Genomic DNA, 15,863 nt, shown 5'->3' with positions numbered 1-15,863 from the left:
CACACTAAGGTCAGGGGTAGGCAAGGCTGTGGAACTGTCTCTGGGGGGAAAAGGTCACTTTGAACTGCTCTCCCATAGCCTGGACACATTTTCTCTATTCCAAAGCAAACATTATATGTTCTTACAGATCTGGGCAGATTCTCAATGGGAGAGCAATGGTCTCCTTTCTTTGAAGCCCTTCAAGACCTCATTTCTTGAAATGGCAAAGTCAGGTGGTGAAAGTTGAAAGAAGTAAAGCCATAACAGATAAAAAGAGAGAGGTATTGGTATTTTCACTGGAACTCTTACGATTGCAAAACTGCAAACAAGGGAGGATTTCTCAAAACACACCAGTGAGGACTGGGCATGCTCAGTAGCCAATGAGTGCCAGTTTGGGGGGACAGACAGAGAGTACGTGGGGAGGGGAATAGAATGCCTTGCTTCCCCTTGCTAGACTAAATATAATTGTCTCCATTTTAGCAGGTATCATGAAAATAATCACTATCTAAATGGGTATGGGACCCTCTTGCTGAAAGGTGTCCTGGAGGTAAGAGATTTTCCTGCTATGACATTTTACACCTGACACCATGCTGGAGGTACCTATTCTCAGCACTTCCATATGAACAGAGCACCACTGAGCTTGTTTAAAGCCCACCATCCGTACTAGAAACTGGCAGACCTGCATGAACATGTGAGATTCGGAATGGGTTGGTCCTGAATTGGCGAGGCCTGAGGGATCGTATGTTACCACTGGGTCAGGGCTTGAACATTTCCCTGCAGCCTGAGTCCTTCCCATGAATCCTCTTTCTTGGCTTAGCAAGAAACTTCCTTGCTATGCTCCCTCTCTCCATGCTCCCATCCACCTGCCATGAGCATGCGTAACAGCACCACTCTAGAAAGCAGGACCTTGCCACAGGTATATCCTCCCCCTTTAGTACTACTGCTCAGAGATCCACCCACCCACGCTGCCCTTCAGGATACAATACAGTATATATTCATCCTGGTAATCATGAGTTTTGTTATTGTTTTGTTTATTTATCTAGATTATCCTTAGCCTACTTTAGCAAAGCAGGGTACAATTAAAAGGTTCTTACAATAAAAATAATACTAAAATAAAGATGACACAAATGTGAAAGGGGAGTTCAAATCAATCCTCACCTGGTTCCCGCCAAACACTCTCTTCTGTCTCTCATGTATTAATCTCATGCATTTTTATACATTTTTAAAAGGCTATAGTTAAAGCCATTTAAGCCATGTCCCTCACTGTTCGCCATTTCATCATTCTTCCAGTGACTATGTTCAATTATAAATGCTGCAATCTCAAAATGTATAGCATATTTCACTGACCTATTTCCCCTGATTATTCTTATCTGTTTGCTTTTTTAAAAGCATTACAATCTTTTTATGTTCCTTTGTGGACCAGTTTCAAAAGGCACAGCAATTCCAAAGACGTTTAGAGTTCTATCTAAGTGTGACCTGTGTTAAATATTTACGTTATAATTACCTCACAAGAATACAAAAGCATTTTTTAATCCTGGCCCTTGGGAAATGAAATTTGTAAGACACAAGATGAAAGTCTCACCCTTACTGGATGTTTTGTACATGAGCTCACAGGAATCTTGCTTTTTAAATGCTAGAGTCAATGAACATTCACAACATTTCAATGCAGAATAAATGCCACAATCCTGATATGGCAGAAGATACTAGCTAATTATATCTATAACTTTTCAACTGGATTTATACGGGACCTCATAGTAATATCTTTCAAACTAATTGGTTTCCCCTCAATAGCATGACCAGCTACATTAATATAACCACAAGAGATTTTCTAAAAAGCAGAGCAACGTGATTAATTTTTCTGCTGCTGTTCTGTGATTCTTCCAAGGATGCAGTGATTGAGTGGATGCAATGCAAAGTCCAAGGGATCCATATTGTCCCCAAGAGGGTTCTTATAGTTTCAGGTGAAGAGATGGGCCTAGACTCTTTCCCATTTCCTATTACTCTTTGGTTCCCACTCCCTAGCCATCCCACCCATTCATCACCTGCCCAATTCCTGGTTCTACTATGTTCCAATCCTCACCCTATGCTCCCCCATCTTGATTTGGTACACCCATTTCCCTCCCTCCATTGCTCCTTCCTGTCTCATCCCTTCCTTTGCTTGCTGCAGCTGCTGCAGCAGCCAATGTATATATTCTCTGAGGCCAGGAGAAACAGCAGTTCAGCTGGGAGGTGACGTAGGGATGGGGATAAAGGGAGGTAGGAAATAACTTCCAACTTATCCAGGCTTTCCAGATATAGTGGAATGTGCTTCCAATGACACCATCCCAAATAATCATCACTGTTTTCTTAGTACACCACTTTTCATGCAAAAATAAAGCCGATACTTTTGGTTTTGGCTACACTTTATGTGACAAAAACAGAATGATCTGAACTGGCTTTTGTGCATCATATAATTGTAGAGTTGGAAGGGATTCTAAGGGTCAACATGTTCAACTCCCTGCAATGCAGGAACCACAGCTAAAGAATCCTTGACCGATGGTCACTCAATCTCTGCTTTACAACTTCCAATGAAGGAGAATCCATCATATTCCGTTCCACTGTCAAACAGCTCTTACTTTCAGAAAGTTATTCCTATTGTTTAGTCAAAATCTCCTTCCTTGGAATCTGATTCCATACAGAAGTGCTTGGTGAAGCAGTTTTAATAGTATGAAGTGCAAAATAATTGTAATCTGAATCATGCAAAAGTTTCTGACAAACAGGATAAGCAATTGCTTAGTGACTGGTGCAAAAGTCCCCAGTGAGCTTCATTATTTGATGAAGATTATTTATTTATCTATAGATTATTATTTTTAAAAATAAACTAGGTTGCTTTTCCAGACAACGTCCATCCAAAGCAGTTGATAAATGAGAAGAAAACAATAAATCAGATTAGAACCACTGCCTTCCATATCAAAATCAAATGTTGTATTTATTGCAGCCTGTATATGGTCGCGAAAGAAGACAACGATGGAATTTATGCTACACGTTTGCCTATGTGTGAAACAAGACATTTCGTGTGCCATCATCCCCAATGCACCATGTTTTGTATCGTTACACATTGTGTGATGATGATATCACACTTAGCTTCTCTGCCATGCACTTCATTTCATTAGCTGGTCACTTGTCTGGAAAGGGCGATGTGTAGACAATAAGTTGAAGCTGGGGGACAACAGCACTACACCTAGGAATCTTGGCGGGAGTTTTTCACAGAGTTGCCCTGTATGTAACACAGCTCTGCAATGTCCTTAAAGAGCTGTTAGTAAATGATAAGAGTTCATCCACAACTCAATAATATGCCTGGGTGAATGAAAATGAACTCTTGCAACTAGTTGCTGCTATTTCATTATACTATAAACATTTGGAAGATTTCCATCCATCAATAATGCCATCTGTCCCATCCAAAATAAGTGGACTACAACCCATATGGTTTATTTTCTTTATATTGATAATTGCAGGCAATGAGTTAGCAAAAAATCACTCATAATATCATCATACTAGATGATGACATTGTTACTTCTTTTTCAGTAGAGGAAAATGCAAACCATTTTTAAGAAAAGAAAATCCGAGGCCTGGGACAGGGCTCAGGAAGCTGCCTTGTAATGAGCCAAAGCTTCTGGCTCACATTTGTCTATACTGACTGGCAGTGAGTGGCTCTCGGGGATTTCTGGTGGAAATCTCCCTAAGCCCTACCTGAAGATGCCCAAGACTAAACCAAGAACCTTCCACATGCAAAGCAAATGCTCTTCCACTGAGCTATCAGAGCCTCTGCCGAGAAACACGTCACAACCCTACAAAGAGAACAATATTCGGGTGGATATTAAGGTCTTCTGCTGGTTCCCTCACTGCAAAAAGTGAAGTTACATGAAACCAGGCAGAAGACCTTCTCGGTAGTGACACCTTCCCTGTGGAACACCTTCCTTTCAGATGTCAAGGAAATAAACAACTGTCTGACTTTTAGAACACATCGGAAGGCAGCCCTGTTTAGGGAAATTTTTAAGGACTGATGTTTTTATTTTGTTTTTAGATATGTTGTAAGCTGCTTGGAGTGTCTGGGGAAACCCAGCCAGATGTGCGGGGTAATAATAATAATAATAATAATAATAATAATAATAATAATAATAATATGCAGGTTCGTGAACGGAATACAGATGGCTATCTTCAATGCTGTGTTTATTTTTAAATTATATTAAATTGAGTAGGATTGATCCAAGAGCCTTGTAAGCTGTCAATACAAGTCCCTGATGGACATGTGAAAATTAACTCAATTTCTGGGATTGGGATCCTGAACTTTCTTCTATTGCCCTTCTCTCTCTTGTGTGAATATGCATGCATGACTCCAGGTTGACTGTTGTATGCGTCCATTGCCAAGGGGATACTCCTAAATTTTCAGTATGACCATATGCATCAACACACCACAGGACAAAAAATAATAACAGAGGTAAGCTGGGTAACTGGAGCACTTTCTAAAGATTTTCCAGAAGTTTTATTTTAGAAACCATTTTTCAAAAATATGGTGACATGTACTTGATATCTTGCAGCCATAAAATGCCACTTCTAAATGACTTCATCTTAAATAAATAAATAAATGGAAACACAAATTTTATAAACCCTGTAAATCTAAACACCGTGAGATGATCCTCAGCTTACTTTTCCTTTTCCTTTTCCAGTGCATTTGACCGTTATTTAAGCTGAATTGGTACTGTGCGCACACACACACAATAGTGTTGGGAAATGTACTGCTATTTTGCTAGAGCAGTTTTCTGCTTGTATCAAGCAATAGCAGTTACAGCAAAATGATGGTGATGATTATAATTATCTGTGTTGTACTTGTTTCCTCTCCCATCCCAATAAGTAATTATGATATGGCAGATGTCAACAAGAATAAAGACCTGGGTGGATGGAGCTTGTAAGTGATGGAAACAGTCATTTGACAGCCAAAAAAACTGCAGATGAAACTGAAGAGATGATCAGGTGGCAACAATTAAAAAGAAAAAGATGGGTTTACTATTTCAGCAAACTTTATTTCAGAGTCAAGCAATTTACAGGTGCAACTGGGTTGGCCTAGAGCAGTGATGGCCAAACTTGGCCCTCCAGCTATTTTGGGACTACCATTCCCATCATCCCTGACCGCTGGTCCTGTTGGCTAGGAATGATGGAAGTTGTAGTCCCAAAACAGCTGGAGGGCCAAGTTTGGCCATCACTGGCCTAGAGAATGGTGATGGAGGAGAGGGCTCTCCACAGACTTTCCACAGACATGGTCAAATAAGCCTGAAAGGATGCTTTAGGTGTAAAATAAACTTATTTGCAACAGGATGGCGTGTGTCTGGGTTGTCAGCAGAGACTGCATTCGAGAAAGCTGTAGAGTGAGAAGTCAGGCAGTGTATCGGGAACAGCGGGGCTCAACCTCTGATGTTCAAAGGTGTTGAGTCAGACCATCTCAACCAGCTAGGAAGAATAACTTGGCTAGAAAGGTGAATGGCAAGATGGGTGAAAGGAGGAGGTAAACAAATAAGGGTCTTAGATAGTGATCACAAGGTCCAGGTTGGTTAATTTGGGGAGAGGCAGTCCTTGAGGAAATGCAGTCCTGAGCTGTTTAAGGCTTTACAGGTCAAAACCAGCACTTTGAATTGGGCCCGGCAACAAATTGGCAGCCAGTGCAGTTGGGCCAGGTTTGGAGGTATATGCTCAAACTGTTTGGCGTTGGTGAGCGACCTGGTAGCTGAATTCTGCACGAGCTGAAGTTTCCGAATTGTCTTCAGAGGCAGCCCTAAATATAATGCCTTGTAACAATCTAACCGAGAGGTTACTAAACCATAAACAACAGAAGCCCCAGTCTTATCTGGTTTGAGCTGCAGTTTATTGGCTCTCATCCATTATTGAGACGAGACTTTCACAATTGGTGCCAACTGCAACCTCCCAGGAGTGTAAATGACCTTCTAAAGAGGATTTTGAGGAACACAGGAGGCTCCAAGGGAGAAGAGGGATGTGGAAAGATGGGTTGCACAATTGTGTTCTGCTTGCACAACCTTTGGGTCCAACCCTCTATATCTAAACCCAGTTGTGAGGAAGGTCATAAGATTCAATCTTAATAGACCGAGATCCAGAGATCCAGTGCTGGAGGATGAGTGGGTTTCACTGAATTCCCCTTCTTGATACAGACCCAGCCTTTGTCCCATGCCAGGGGTTCCCAACAAAATTTTCTCGAGGACCCCTCATCGAGCTGCTATTGTGACAAGGACCCCCATTAATTCCTAATCCTAAAATTAAAAAGTGAGAACCAAATTAAGAGTCTTTTTATATTTTATATTTATACGTTTTTTACAGTTACAACAGAGTACTCCATCAGTATACAGTTAGTTTTACTTTTCAGTTCTTATTGAGATAAGTTAAATCTGTCCTTTGAGTCCATTATTTCTGAAATATTAGGTTCCAAACTTGAAACTTTCACTCTGAAATCTGACCGCATGTCAAGCCGATTCCTATATTTGTTTTTCATGAAACACATTGAAGAAAATGCTTGCTTTGTTTACAAACACTACTGTTCTGCAAAGAGGCAGCGCGCGCCAGGGAGGAGGGAGGGGAATGGAGAAGACAGGGTACCTGCGCAGTAGCGCACAAATGAAGCCGACGCGCGCAAAGCATCTTGGGGAGGTGAGCGTTAGTAGAATGTGCGCGTTGCCTCTTTGCAAAACAGTAGTGTTTGTAAAGCGCCACCTAACAGCATACAGCAGAACTACTGCCTCTATCTAATTCTAGTTTTGCGCTAGACTCTGCTCATGCAGGAAGCGGCCAAAACAAAAAATCTGTTATCATACGAAATATAGTTAATATATTTTTTATTCTAATAGCATCTTGCGGACCCCTCTGGCATAGCTCGCGGACCCCTGGGGGTCCCCGGACCACCTGTTGGGAACCACTGTCCCATGCTATTCCAGAGGGCTATATAACTGTGATAGTTACTACTTTAAAACTTCAGAATAAAATGAAACTTAGTTAGCAAAAGATGAACTTTGAAGTTATCTAAGTAAATAAGTGCAGAACCCATAAAGCATGATGAGAAACTAAACTACCCTCCTGAAGAAAAGGATATGGGCGCATTTACTAAATACTGTACTTTTCAAAAAGTTTCCAGCTGGAGTTGGTTCTTTCAGTTATTGCTTTGGGGGATGAAGACAAACTTGGTGATGAATATACCTTTCTATTAAGCAATTTTCTGTTTCAATTGTGCACAGCCACTTATGAGCCAGAACAAAACAGCTCAATCAAACCTTATTATAGCCGTCTTACTTGAACCCCAACGAAATGCACTGAGAATGTTCTGATATGACTTCCAAGTTAGGAGGAAAATAGCAAACTGTTATTTTCAAAGCAGGTGGGGAGGGGGAACGAAAATTGATATTACATATACCTTTTTAAGTTCTCGTAATTTCTTCTGCCAAACAGCTTGAGCGACAGGAATGTACTTGCTGTCAGTTACATAACAGTTTGCCATAAGCACATGGTGGAGTTCAGCATTGTGGCTCATGGCTTTGAGGACTTTTTCAACGTGGCTTAAGGAAACCAAAGCCTCTGCTTCTATGCCCGCGCTGACAAGCTGCATCGTACACGGCACTAGGGCGATCTGCCCTGCACAGTAGAGAACATCTCCCACCTAGAAGAGAGGGAAAATAGTAGGGGGAAAAACATTAAGAAAAGTGGTGAAATTGTCTTCTACATTCACCGTGAGGGGATATTGCAAAATCATCTCTTAACATTCGTACAAAAGAAGCAAGAAAACCAGAGTAAAGGTCATTTCTGACAGGGATATAGCTGCATCATAAAAAAAGTACAGCACTGTAATAAGCTGGAACTTGAAAGTTAATACATGAATGTCCATGGATGCATAATCACCTTCAGACAAATCAGCAATGAACTGCACAGGTAAGACTAGAAATATGGAAATGTAACCTCTCACAAAGTCACAATATTTCCAAGGTATCAATAAAAGATTGTGTCACATTTCAAGTAAATTTGTTTACAACCTGTCAACTCGCAAGTGCACAAAACGGGGTAGGGTGAGGAGGTACTATGACATGTTCTAGTCAGCAACAATTCTCATTAATTTAAGGCAGACATGCCAGGGTCACCATCATTCCTTGTGGTACGTTGGCTCCAAACAGTAATTTCCCCCCTCCCTTCCCGCAGCGAATAAGACAATGTCACAAATATTTTTTAAAGAGCCATTGGTTGTGTTTAGGGTTGAAAAGTTTTGCAATGCTAATTTGTCTGTGATTTGTGTACTTTTTATACACATATATTACGAAATTTGCATAAGATTAAGCATTACTTTGCATTTAATTTAAATGAGCTATGCAAATTCCATTCACACAATATTCATATGAACTGAGGTACAGTATAAACAAAGAACATTTCATTTATTTTTCTACCTTTACTGCCTTATCTGACAGGCTTGAGGCAATTGTAGTATTGCCCAACTCTTGGATGCCCATGTTGTGGTAGCGATGATAACAGCCTAGTTTTTGTCATTGTTGTTTTATCCTATATACCAACTACACTTGTTTCCTGCTTTTGAAAATGGTATAGAAACATTCGTTGTTTCAGAATGAAGCTGCCAGGGCTTTCACCAGAACCAGGCTATAATGCTACATTACACTGATCCTTCACCATCTTTTCTGGTTACCAGTCCACTTCTAGACTTGATTCAAGGTGCTTGTTCTCCCCTTTCAAGCTCCAAAAGGCTTGAGACTAGAGTAAAGGTAGCCAATGTGTTGTCTCCGAATGTTGTCGGACTCCAACTCCCAGCCACAGAGTAAAAGAGTCCCATAAAACAATCCAAATGAGCCTCCCTGCACATGGATATCGAGAAAATCCTCCCCATGTCCCTATACAAATGGACACCAGGGGAAGGCAGAATAGGTAAGAAGGCCTCCCTTAATGACCAGAAGGTTCGTTTGTAATGGAGCCCTTCAGAAATTATGGTCTCAAGCCATACTGGGCTTCAAAGATCATGATCAGCACTTGGAATTGTATCATAATACAAATTATCTTAGCATAAATTATTTTGGGTGAATTATTTGCAGAATGTGTGTGTGTGTGTGTTAAAAAAAACACAACCTGATGTCCTCAAAGACATGGCAATCAAACCATGTGACAAACCCATATGCAACTCCAAATCTGTCCTTATAAAACTGCCTGTGTCTCACAGAAGACTCACACATGTAGCTATTGGAAGAATATGTTAAAACTATTTGGCAATCAAATTCTATGATTAGCAGCTGAAGAGGGGGAGGCAGCGGGAAAGAGAAAATATAATAGATCAACTGACACCCATCAACTATATTTTTAAGTTGTTTAAGATGTCTAAAATATTGTTCCGCATGCTATATATAACCCAAAAAAATGGAAGAGAACAAAATGCAATTAATATTTTTGTTAAAAAGAACAAATGGTCTTTGTATGTGTGGGAGTGGGGAGGGAGGATGTGTGCTATTTAAAAATATGTGCCATTGAACAAGGGAGTCCAGCCAGCTATCAAGTGGCATATTGACAAGATGAGCAATGAATCCAGGAAGAAATTATTTGGAAGGGTGATATATTTCTTAAGAAGGGTTGTTTTCCCCCCAAAGTTAACTCAATAGACAAGGCGAATCCCCAGTGCAGGTCATTTACATTATTCCACTAAAAAACAACTTCCTGTTTGACCTCTATTTTAAATGCACCCCCCCGCCCTGAACATTAATTATCAGTTTGAAAGAGCTGTTCAACCAGTTCATTTCCCCTATTCTTGAACAGATTGTTTGAGACATAATATGAATACTAATTACTGATAAAATATCTGTCAGTGTTTTGAAATATGTACCAAGATAACACCGTCTTAATAGTCTCCTGGATACTTCTGGTAAAATTAACCCATATAGTTGTGTCTCCCCCCCCCCAAAAAAAGTTGTAAACAAATCTTAAGAGCACTTTGAAGAAAACTGGCAAAACTTTTGGCACCGATTCTGAGATATCTGCCTTGCTTTCTGAAATAATACTTTGTCTCTTTACAAATTCTAAGACTGCAAAGAGAAAGGTAACAGAAAAGCACACAACTCAGTGGTTTGGGTAAGAAAATGCCATTGCCTGCACAGAAGTGTGTTGCAGGAGCAGAGTAGTTCTGGACACAGCCCAGAATAAGGTATAAGGCCAATGCAGATTTCACTTTAGTTTCCCCATAGCAGCTATTTTACAAAATGACTTCTCAGGTGTTAGGTATTTCAGTTGCATGGGTTCCTCCACAGACAGCCTCATTTTAAATATATGCAAATTGTATTAGTAAATTTATCAACTTTGACACTTTTTCCAAGCAGACAACGTCAGGCCGACCTAAAGGTAGCATTGTTAACCCTCCCAGAAGACCAAAAAAGCTCTATATATCTGCATCTATTCAGGCCCATAAGCAAAGGAAGGTGTACTGCCTCCTACTCTTTTATGGCACTTCTTTGGGGACTCCAGGGTGAGCATTGTGGGTTGTGGAAAGGTCTCCCTTGCCAGAGTTGGCAAAAGCCTTGGAGCATTTGCGAAGTGGCTTGTTCAGAGGAGTAAGCCTCACAATTAATGAAAATGATTCCCATTTCTCATTCTTTACACATCATGGCTGGCTACATACAGCCACATCCCTCAAGCGTTGCTAGGTTCCTTAAATGTGCCTGTGTCCCCACCTAGTGCTCACTGTCCATGAATCCAGTCTCAACTTAACCGGTGCCTGGCTTAAAAAAGAACCCCAAAACCGTGTCTAATTTCCGAAGTTCTCTCCCTAGCTTTTGCCTCCCTAGCTTTGTTTTGGCCAGGTGAAAACCGACTAGAACAAGTTCATTCAGAGTTCATTCCCCACAAAAGGCAGAGGGGTCCTTTTTGGGGATAAACCACAACTAAGGAGCTCTAGTGTGCCTCGGGAAAACTGGTAGAGTGCACCAATAAATTAATCAATGAATTTATATCAACATGCCTCCTTCCAAGCAGCACCCTATGGCAGCAGCCTGTCTCTCTGCCCCATAAGCTGAGCGTTCCAATTGTGCTTGATGGTGTCTCCAAGGTAGTCACCCACTCTGTCCCTCTGAGAGTCACTCTGAGAGTGCATGCCCGCTCCCCATCAAAAAGGCATGGCCAGTGCAGCATCTCACACAAAGGCACAATGGACAACCTCCTCTGGGGTCATATAATGCTGCTGCTGCACCTCCACATGGGCACTATGGAGCGTGTCCTCAGACAGGCAAGATCCAAGCTTTAATTCAGAAAAAAAAAACCCAGTGCGCCTCAATTACCAGTTTAGTCTAGAACTGGCAGTCCATGCTGAGTCCAGCTCACCAACCTATTCCATCCACCTGCCCGAGAGGTTAGGGCAAGGTACTGTGGGGAAACAGAAAGCTAGGGAAAGTGCAGGGGGAAAGGCAGGTCAGACTGTCGATGTCTGGGAGGAAGCAAACAGAAGCAAACTCATTTGAAATGCTTTGGGGACCATAAACTCAAAGTACACTTCCATAGTTGTTGTTTTCTCATTTCTCTTCCTTTCCTAATCTCACCAGTCCACGTACATATTCTGGGTGGGCACTGGCATGGAGTCTCCAGTCTGCCAGGGCTACCCAAGCAATAAGCAGCTTTCAACCATGAAAACTTGCATGTGGAGGCACTGCTGCGTGGAAGGGTTGCCAACTGCCTCCCACGTTGGGACAGTCACATCCCTTGGGATATGTCAAGCTGCCTACAGTGGACTGGGCATCCTAAACAGCACTGTTGGCAAGGAGGTAATCCCAGCTTTTACGGGGGTAAAAAAGAACTTTCTGGTGAACTTCATACAAAAGGAGTTATCACAACATATTGCGCCAAAGAACTTAATAAATAATGCTAAGTTTTCAACTTTTCCCCTGTAGCCCACACATGAAGGCAAGTAGCCTTGTTATCGAGGTCTGCTTGACCAATATTTCATATCCAGCAAATGTATCACCAGCATATTCTCTACGGAAACAAACCACAAAGATTCATGTTGCTCACCTGAGTGCAACACATGATTTTTCAGCAAAACATTTTATTCTCATGCCTCTTTTTATTCTATGAACATAGCTCTCCACATCAGAGCTTTCCAAACTTTTCAATGTTGGTGACACACTTTTTAGACATGTATCATTTCATGCCACAGTAATTAAGATTTACTAGCAAACCAGAGGTTAAAGCAACCCCTCCAGCCCCGAGAGAAGCGCAGGGAGCATTTGCACGACACGCCAACACACTAAAGTGTCACGACACACAGTTTGGAAAGCTCTGCTCTACATAGTTTGGGCCCCATTTAAGACCTAGTCATTAGTAGAATTGGAAGTTTCATACTCCCTGCTTCTTGTTGACACATTTGCCTGGTTCACACATCATGGTAAGTCAGACTATGGTTTAAAGGCAATGGATTAAAATAAGGATGTTGCTTCTGTAGATTTGGCAAGTAATATCATGGCAAAACACATGGAAAGACCTAAGACCAGGCATCCCCAAACTCGACCCTTCAGCTGTTTTGGGACTACAACTCCCATCATCCCTAGCTAACAGGACCAGTGGTCAGGGATGATGGGAATTGTAGTCCCAAAACAGCTGGAGGGCCGAGTTTGGGGATGCCTGCCTAAGACTATTTAAGTACAAATAGTATTTGTTGGCCCCTTCATGGATCAATGCCTTGTCGTGGCGAAGGGGCTTGAATAACTCAGAGAAGCTATGAGCTATGCCATGCAGGGCCACCCAAGATGGATAGGTCATAGTGGAGAGTTTTGACTAAACGTGATCCACCTGGAGAAGGAACTGGCAAGCCACTCCAGTATCCCTGCCAAGAAAACTCCATGGACAAAGACAACAGGCATATAAAAGTTATGACGCTGGAAGATGAGCCCCTCAGGTCGGAAGGCGTCCAACATGCTACTGAGGAAGAGCGGAGGACAAGTACAAGTAGATTCAGAGCTGATGAAGCGGCTGGGCCAAAGCCGAAAGGACGCTCAGTTGCGGATATGCCTGGAAGCGAAAGGAAAGTCCGATGCTGTAAAGAAAAATATTGCATAGGAACCTGGAATGTAAGAACCATGAGTGGAGGTAAGCTGGATGTGGTCAAAAATGAGATGACAAGAATAAATATCGACATCCTGGGCATCAGTGAACTAAAATGGAAGGGAATGGGCGAATTCAGTTCGGGTGACTATCATATCTACTATTGTGGGCAAGAATCCTGTAGCAGAAATGGAGTGGCCCTCATAGTCAACAAAAGAGTGGCAAAAGCTGTAATGGGATGCAATCTCAAAAATGACAGAATGATCTCGATACGAATCCAAGGCAGACCTTTTAACATCACAGTAATCCAAGTTTATGCACCAACTACCGGTGCTGAAGAAAGTGAAATTGACCAATTCTATGAAGACCTACAACAACTTCTAGAAATGACACCAAAGAAGGATGTTCTTCTCATTACAGGGGATTGGAATGCTAAAGTAGGGAATCAAGAGATAAAAGGAACAACTGGCAGGTTTGGCCTTGGAGTTCAAAATGAAGCAGGGCAAAGGCTAATAGAGTTCTGTCAAGAGAACAAGCTGGTCATCACAAACACTCTCTTCCAACAACACAAGAGACGACTCTACACATGGATATCACCAAATGGGCAGCATCGAAATCAGATTGATTATATTCTCTGCAGCCAAAGATGGAGAAGCTCTATACAGTCAGCAAAAACAAGACCTGGAGCTGACTGTAACTCAGATCATCAGCTTCTTATAGCAAAATTCCAGCTTAAACTGAAGAAAGTAGGGAAAACCACTGGGCCAGTAAGATACAATCTAAATCAAATCCCTTATGAATACACAGTGGAAGTGAGGAACAGGTTTAAGGATTTAGATTTGGTGGACAGAGTGCCTGAAGAACTATGGATGGAGGCTCGTAACATTATACAGGAGGCAGCAACGAAAACCATCCCAAGGAAAAGGAAATGCAAGAAAGCAAAATGGCTATCCAACGAGGCCTTACAAATAGCGGAGGAGAGGAGGCAAGCAAAATGCAAGGGAGATAGGGAAAGATACAGGAAGCTGAATGCAGATTTCCAAAAAACAGCAAGGAGAGACAAGAGGGTCTTCTTAAATGAGCAATGCAGAGAAATAGAGGAAAACAATAGAATGGGGAAAACCAGAGATCTGTTCAAGAAAATTGGAGATATGAAAGGAACATTTCGTACAAAGATTACCATAATCAAGGACAAAAGTGGTAAGGACCTAACAGAAGCAGAAGACATCAAGAAGAGGTGGCAAGAATACACAGAGGAATTATACCAGAAAAATATGGAGGTCTCGTACACCCCAGGTAGTGTGGTTGCTGACCTTGAGCCAGACATCTTGGAGAGTGAAGTCAAATGGGCCTTAGAAAGCACTGCTAATAACAAGGCCAGTGGAAGTGATGATATTCCAGCTGAACTATTTAAAATTTTAAAAGATGATGCTGTTAAGGTGCTACACCCAATATGCCAGCAAGTTTGGAAAACTCAGCAATGGCCAGAGGATTGGAGAAGATCAGTCTACATCCCAATTCCAAAGAAGGGCAGTGCCAAAGAATGCTCCAACTACCGCACAATTGCGCTCATTTCACACGCTAGCAAGGTTATGCTTAAAATTCTACAAGGCAGGCTTAGGCAGTATGTGGACCGAGAACTCCCAGAAGTGCAAGCTGGATTTCGAAAGGGCAGAGGAACCAGAGACCAAATAGCAAACATGCGCTGGATTATGGAGAAAGCTAGAGAGTTCCAGAAAAACGTCTACTTCTGCTTCATTGACTATGCAAAAGCCTTTGACTGTGTCGACCACAGCAAACTATGGCAAGTTCTTAAAGAAATGGGAGTGCCTGATCACCTCATCTGTCTCCTGAGAAATCTCTATGTGGGACAAGAAGCTACAGTCAGAACTGGATATGGAACAACTGATTGGTTCAAAATTGGGAAAGGAGTACGACAAGGTTGTATATTGTCTCCCTGCTTATTTAACTTATATGCAGAATTCATCATGCGAAAGGCTGGACTAGATGAATCCCAAGCCGGAATTAAGATTGCCGGAAGAAATATCAACAACCTCAGATATGCAGATGACACAACCTTGATGGCAGAAAGCGAGGAGGAATTAAAGAACCTTTTAATGAGGGTGAAAGAGGAGAGCGCAAAATATGGTCTGAGGCTCAACATCAAAAAAACCAAGATCATGGCCACTGGTCCCATCACCTCCTGGCAAATAGAAGGGGAAGAAATGGAGGCAGTGAGAGATTTTACTTTCTTGGGCTCCTTGATCACTGCAGATGGTGACAGCAGTCACGAAATTAAAAGACGCCTGCTTCTTGGGAGAAAAGCAATGACAAACCTAGACAGCATCTTAAAAAGCAGAGACATCACCTTGCCGACAAAGGTCCGTATAGTTGGAGCTATGGTTTTCCCAGTGGTGATGTATGGAAGTGAGAGCTGGACCATAAAGAAGGCTGATCGCCGAAGAATTGATGCTTTTGAATTATGGTGCTGGAGGAGACTCTTGAGAGTCCCATGGACTGCAAGAAGATCAAACCTATCCATTCTGAAGGAAATCAGCCCTGAGTGCTCCCTGGAAGGACAGATCATGAAGCTAAGGCTCCAATACTTTGGCCACCTCATGAGAAGAGAAGACTCCCTGGAAAAGACCCTGATGTTGGGAAAGATGGAGGGCACTAGGAGAAGGGGACGGCAGAGGACGAGATGGTTGGACAGTGTTCTCGAAGCTACGAACATGAGTTTGGCCAAACTGCGGGAGGCAGTGCGGGACAGGAGTGCCTGGCGTGCT

At 42.1% G+C, this 15,863-nt stretch overlaps 1 protein-coding gene across 2 annotated transcripts in view; it reads right to left on the bottom strand.

The window, feature by feature from the left end:
- The window catches only part of DPH6 (diphthamine biosynthesis 6), a 233,007-nt gene that overhangs the window by 61,868 nt on the left and 155,276 nt on the right, over positions 1-15,863 (bottom strand). For both annotated transcript variants that reach the window (XM_088671286.1, XM_035110376.3), the window contains exon 13: positions 7,427-7,669. In XM_088671286.1, coding sequence (XP_088527412.1) covers positions 7,427-7,669 — 243 coding nt within the window. The remainder of the gene's footprint in view (positions 1-7,426; positions 7,670-15,863) is intronic.

This window comes from Zootoca vivipara, chromosome 1, assembly GCF_965207765.1.
Source record: "Zootoca vivipara chromosome 1, rZooViv2.hap1.1, whole genome shotgun sequence".
Classification (NCBI taxonomy): Eukaryota; Metazoa; Chordata; class Lepidosauria; order Squamata; family Lacertidae; genus Zootoca; species Zootoca vivipara.
The sequence above is the reverse complement of the archived record's forward strand: the minus strand, read 5'-3'. Positions and strand labels throughout refer to the sequence as shown.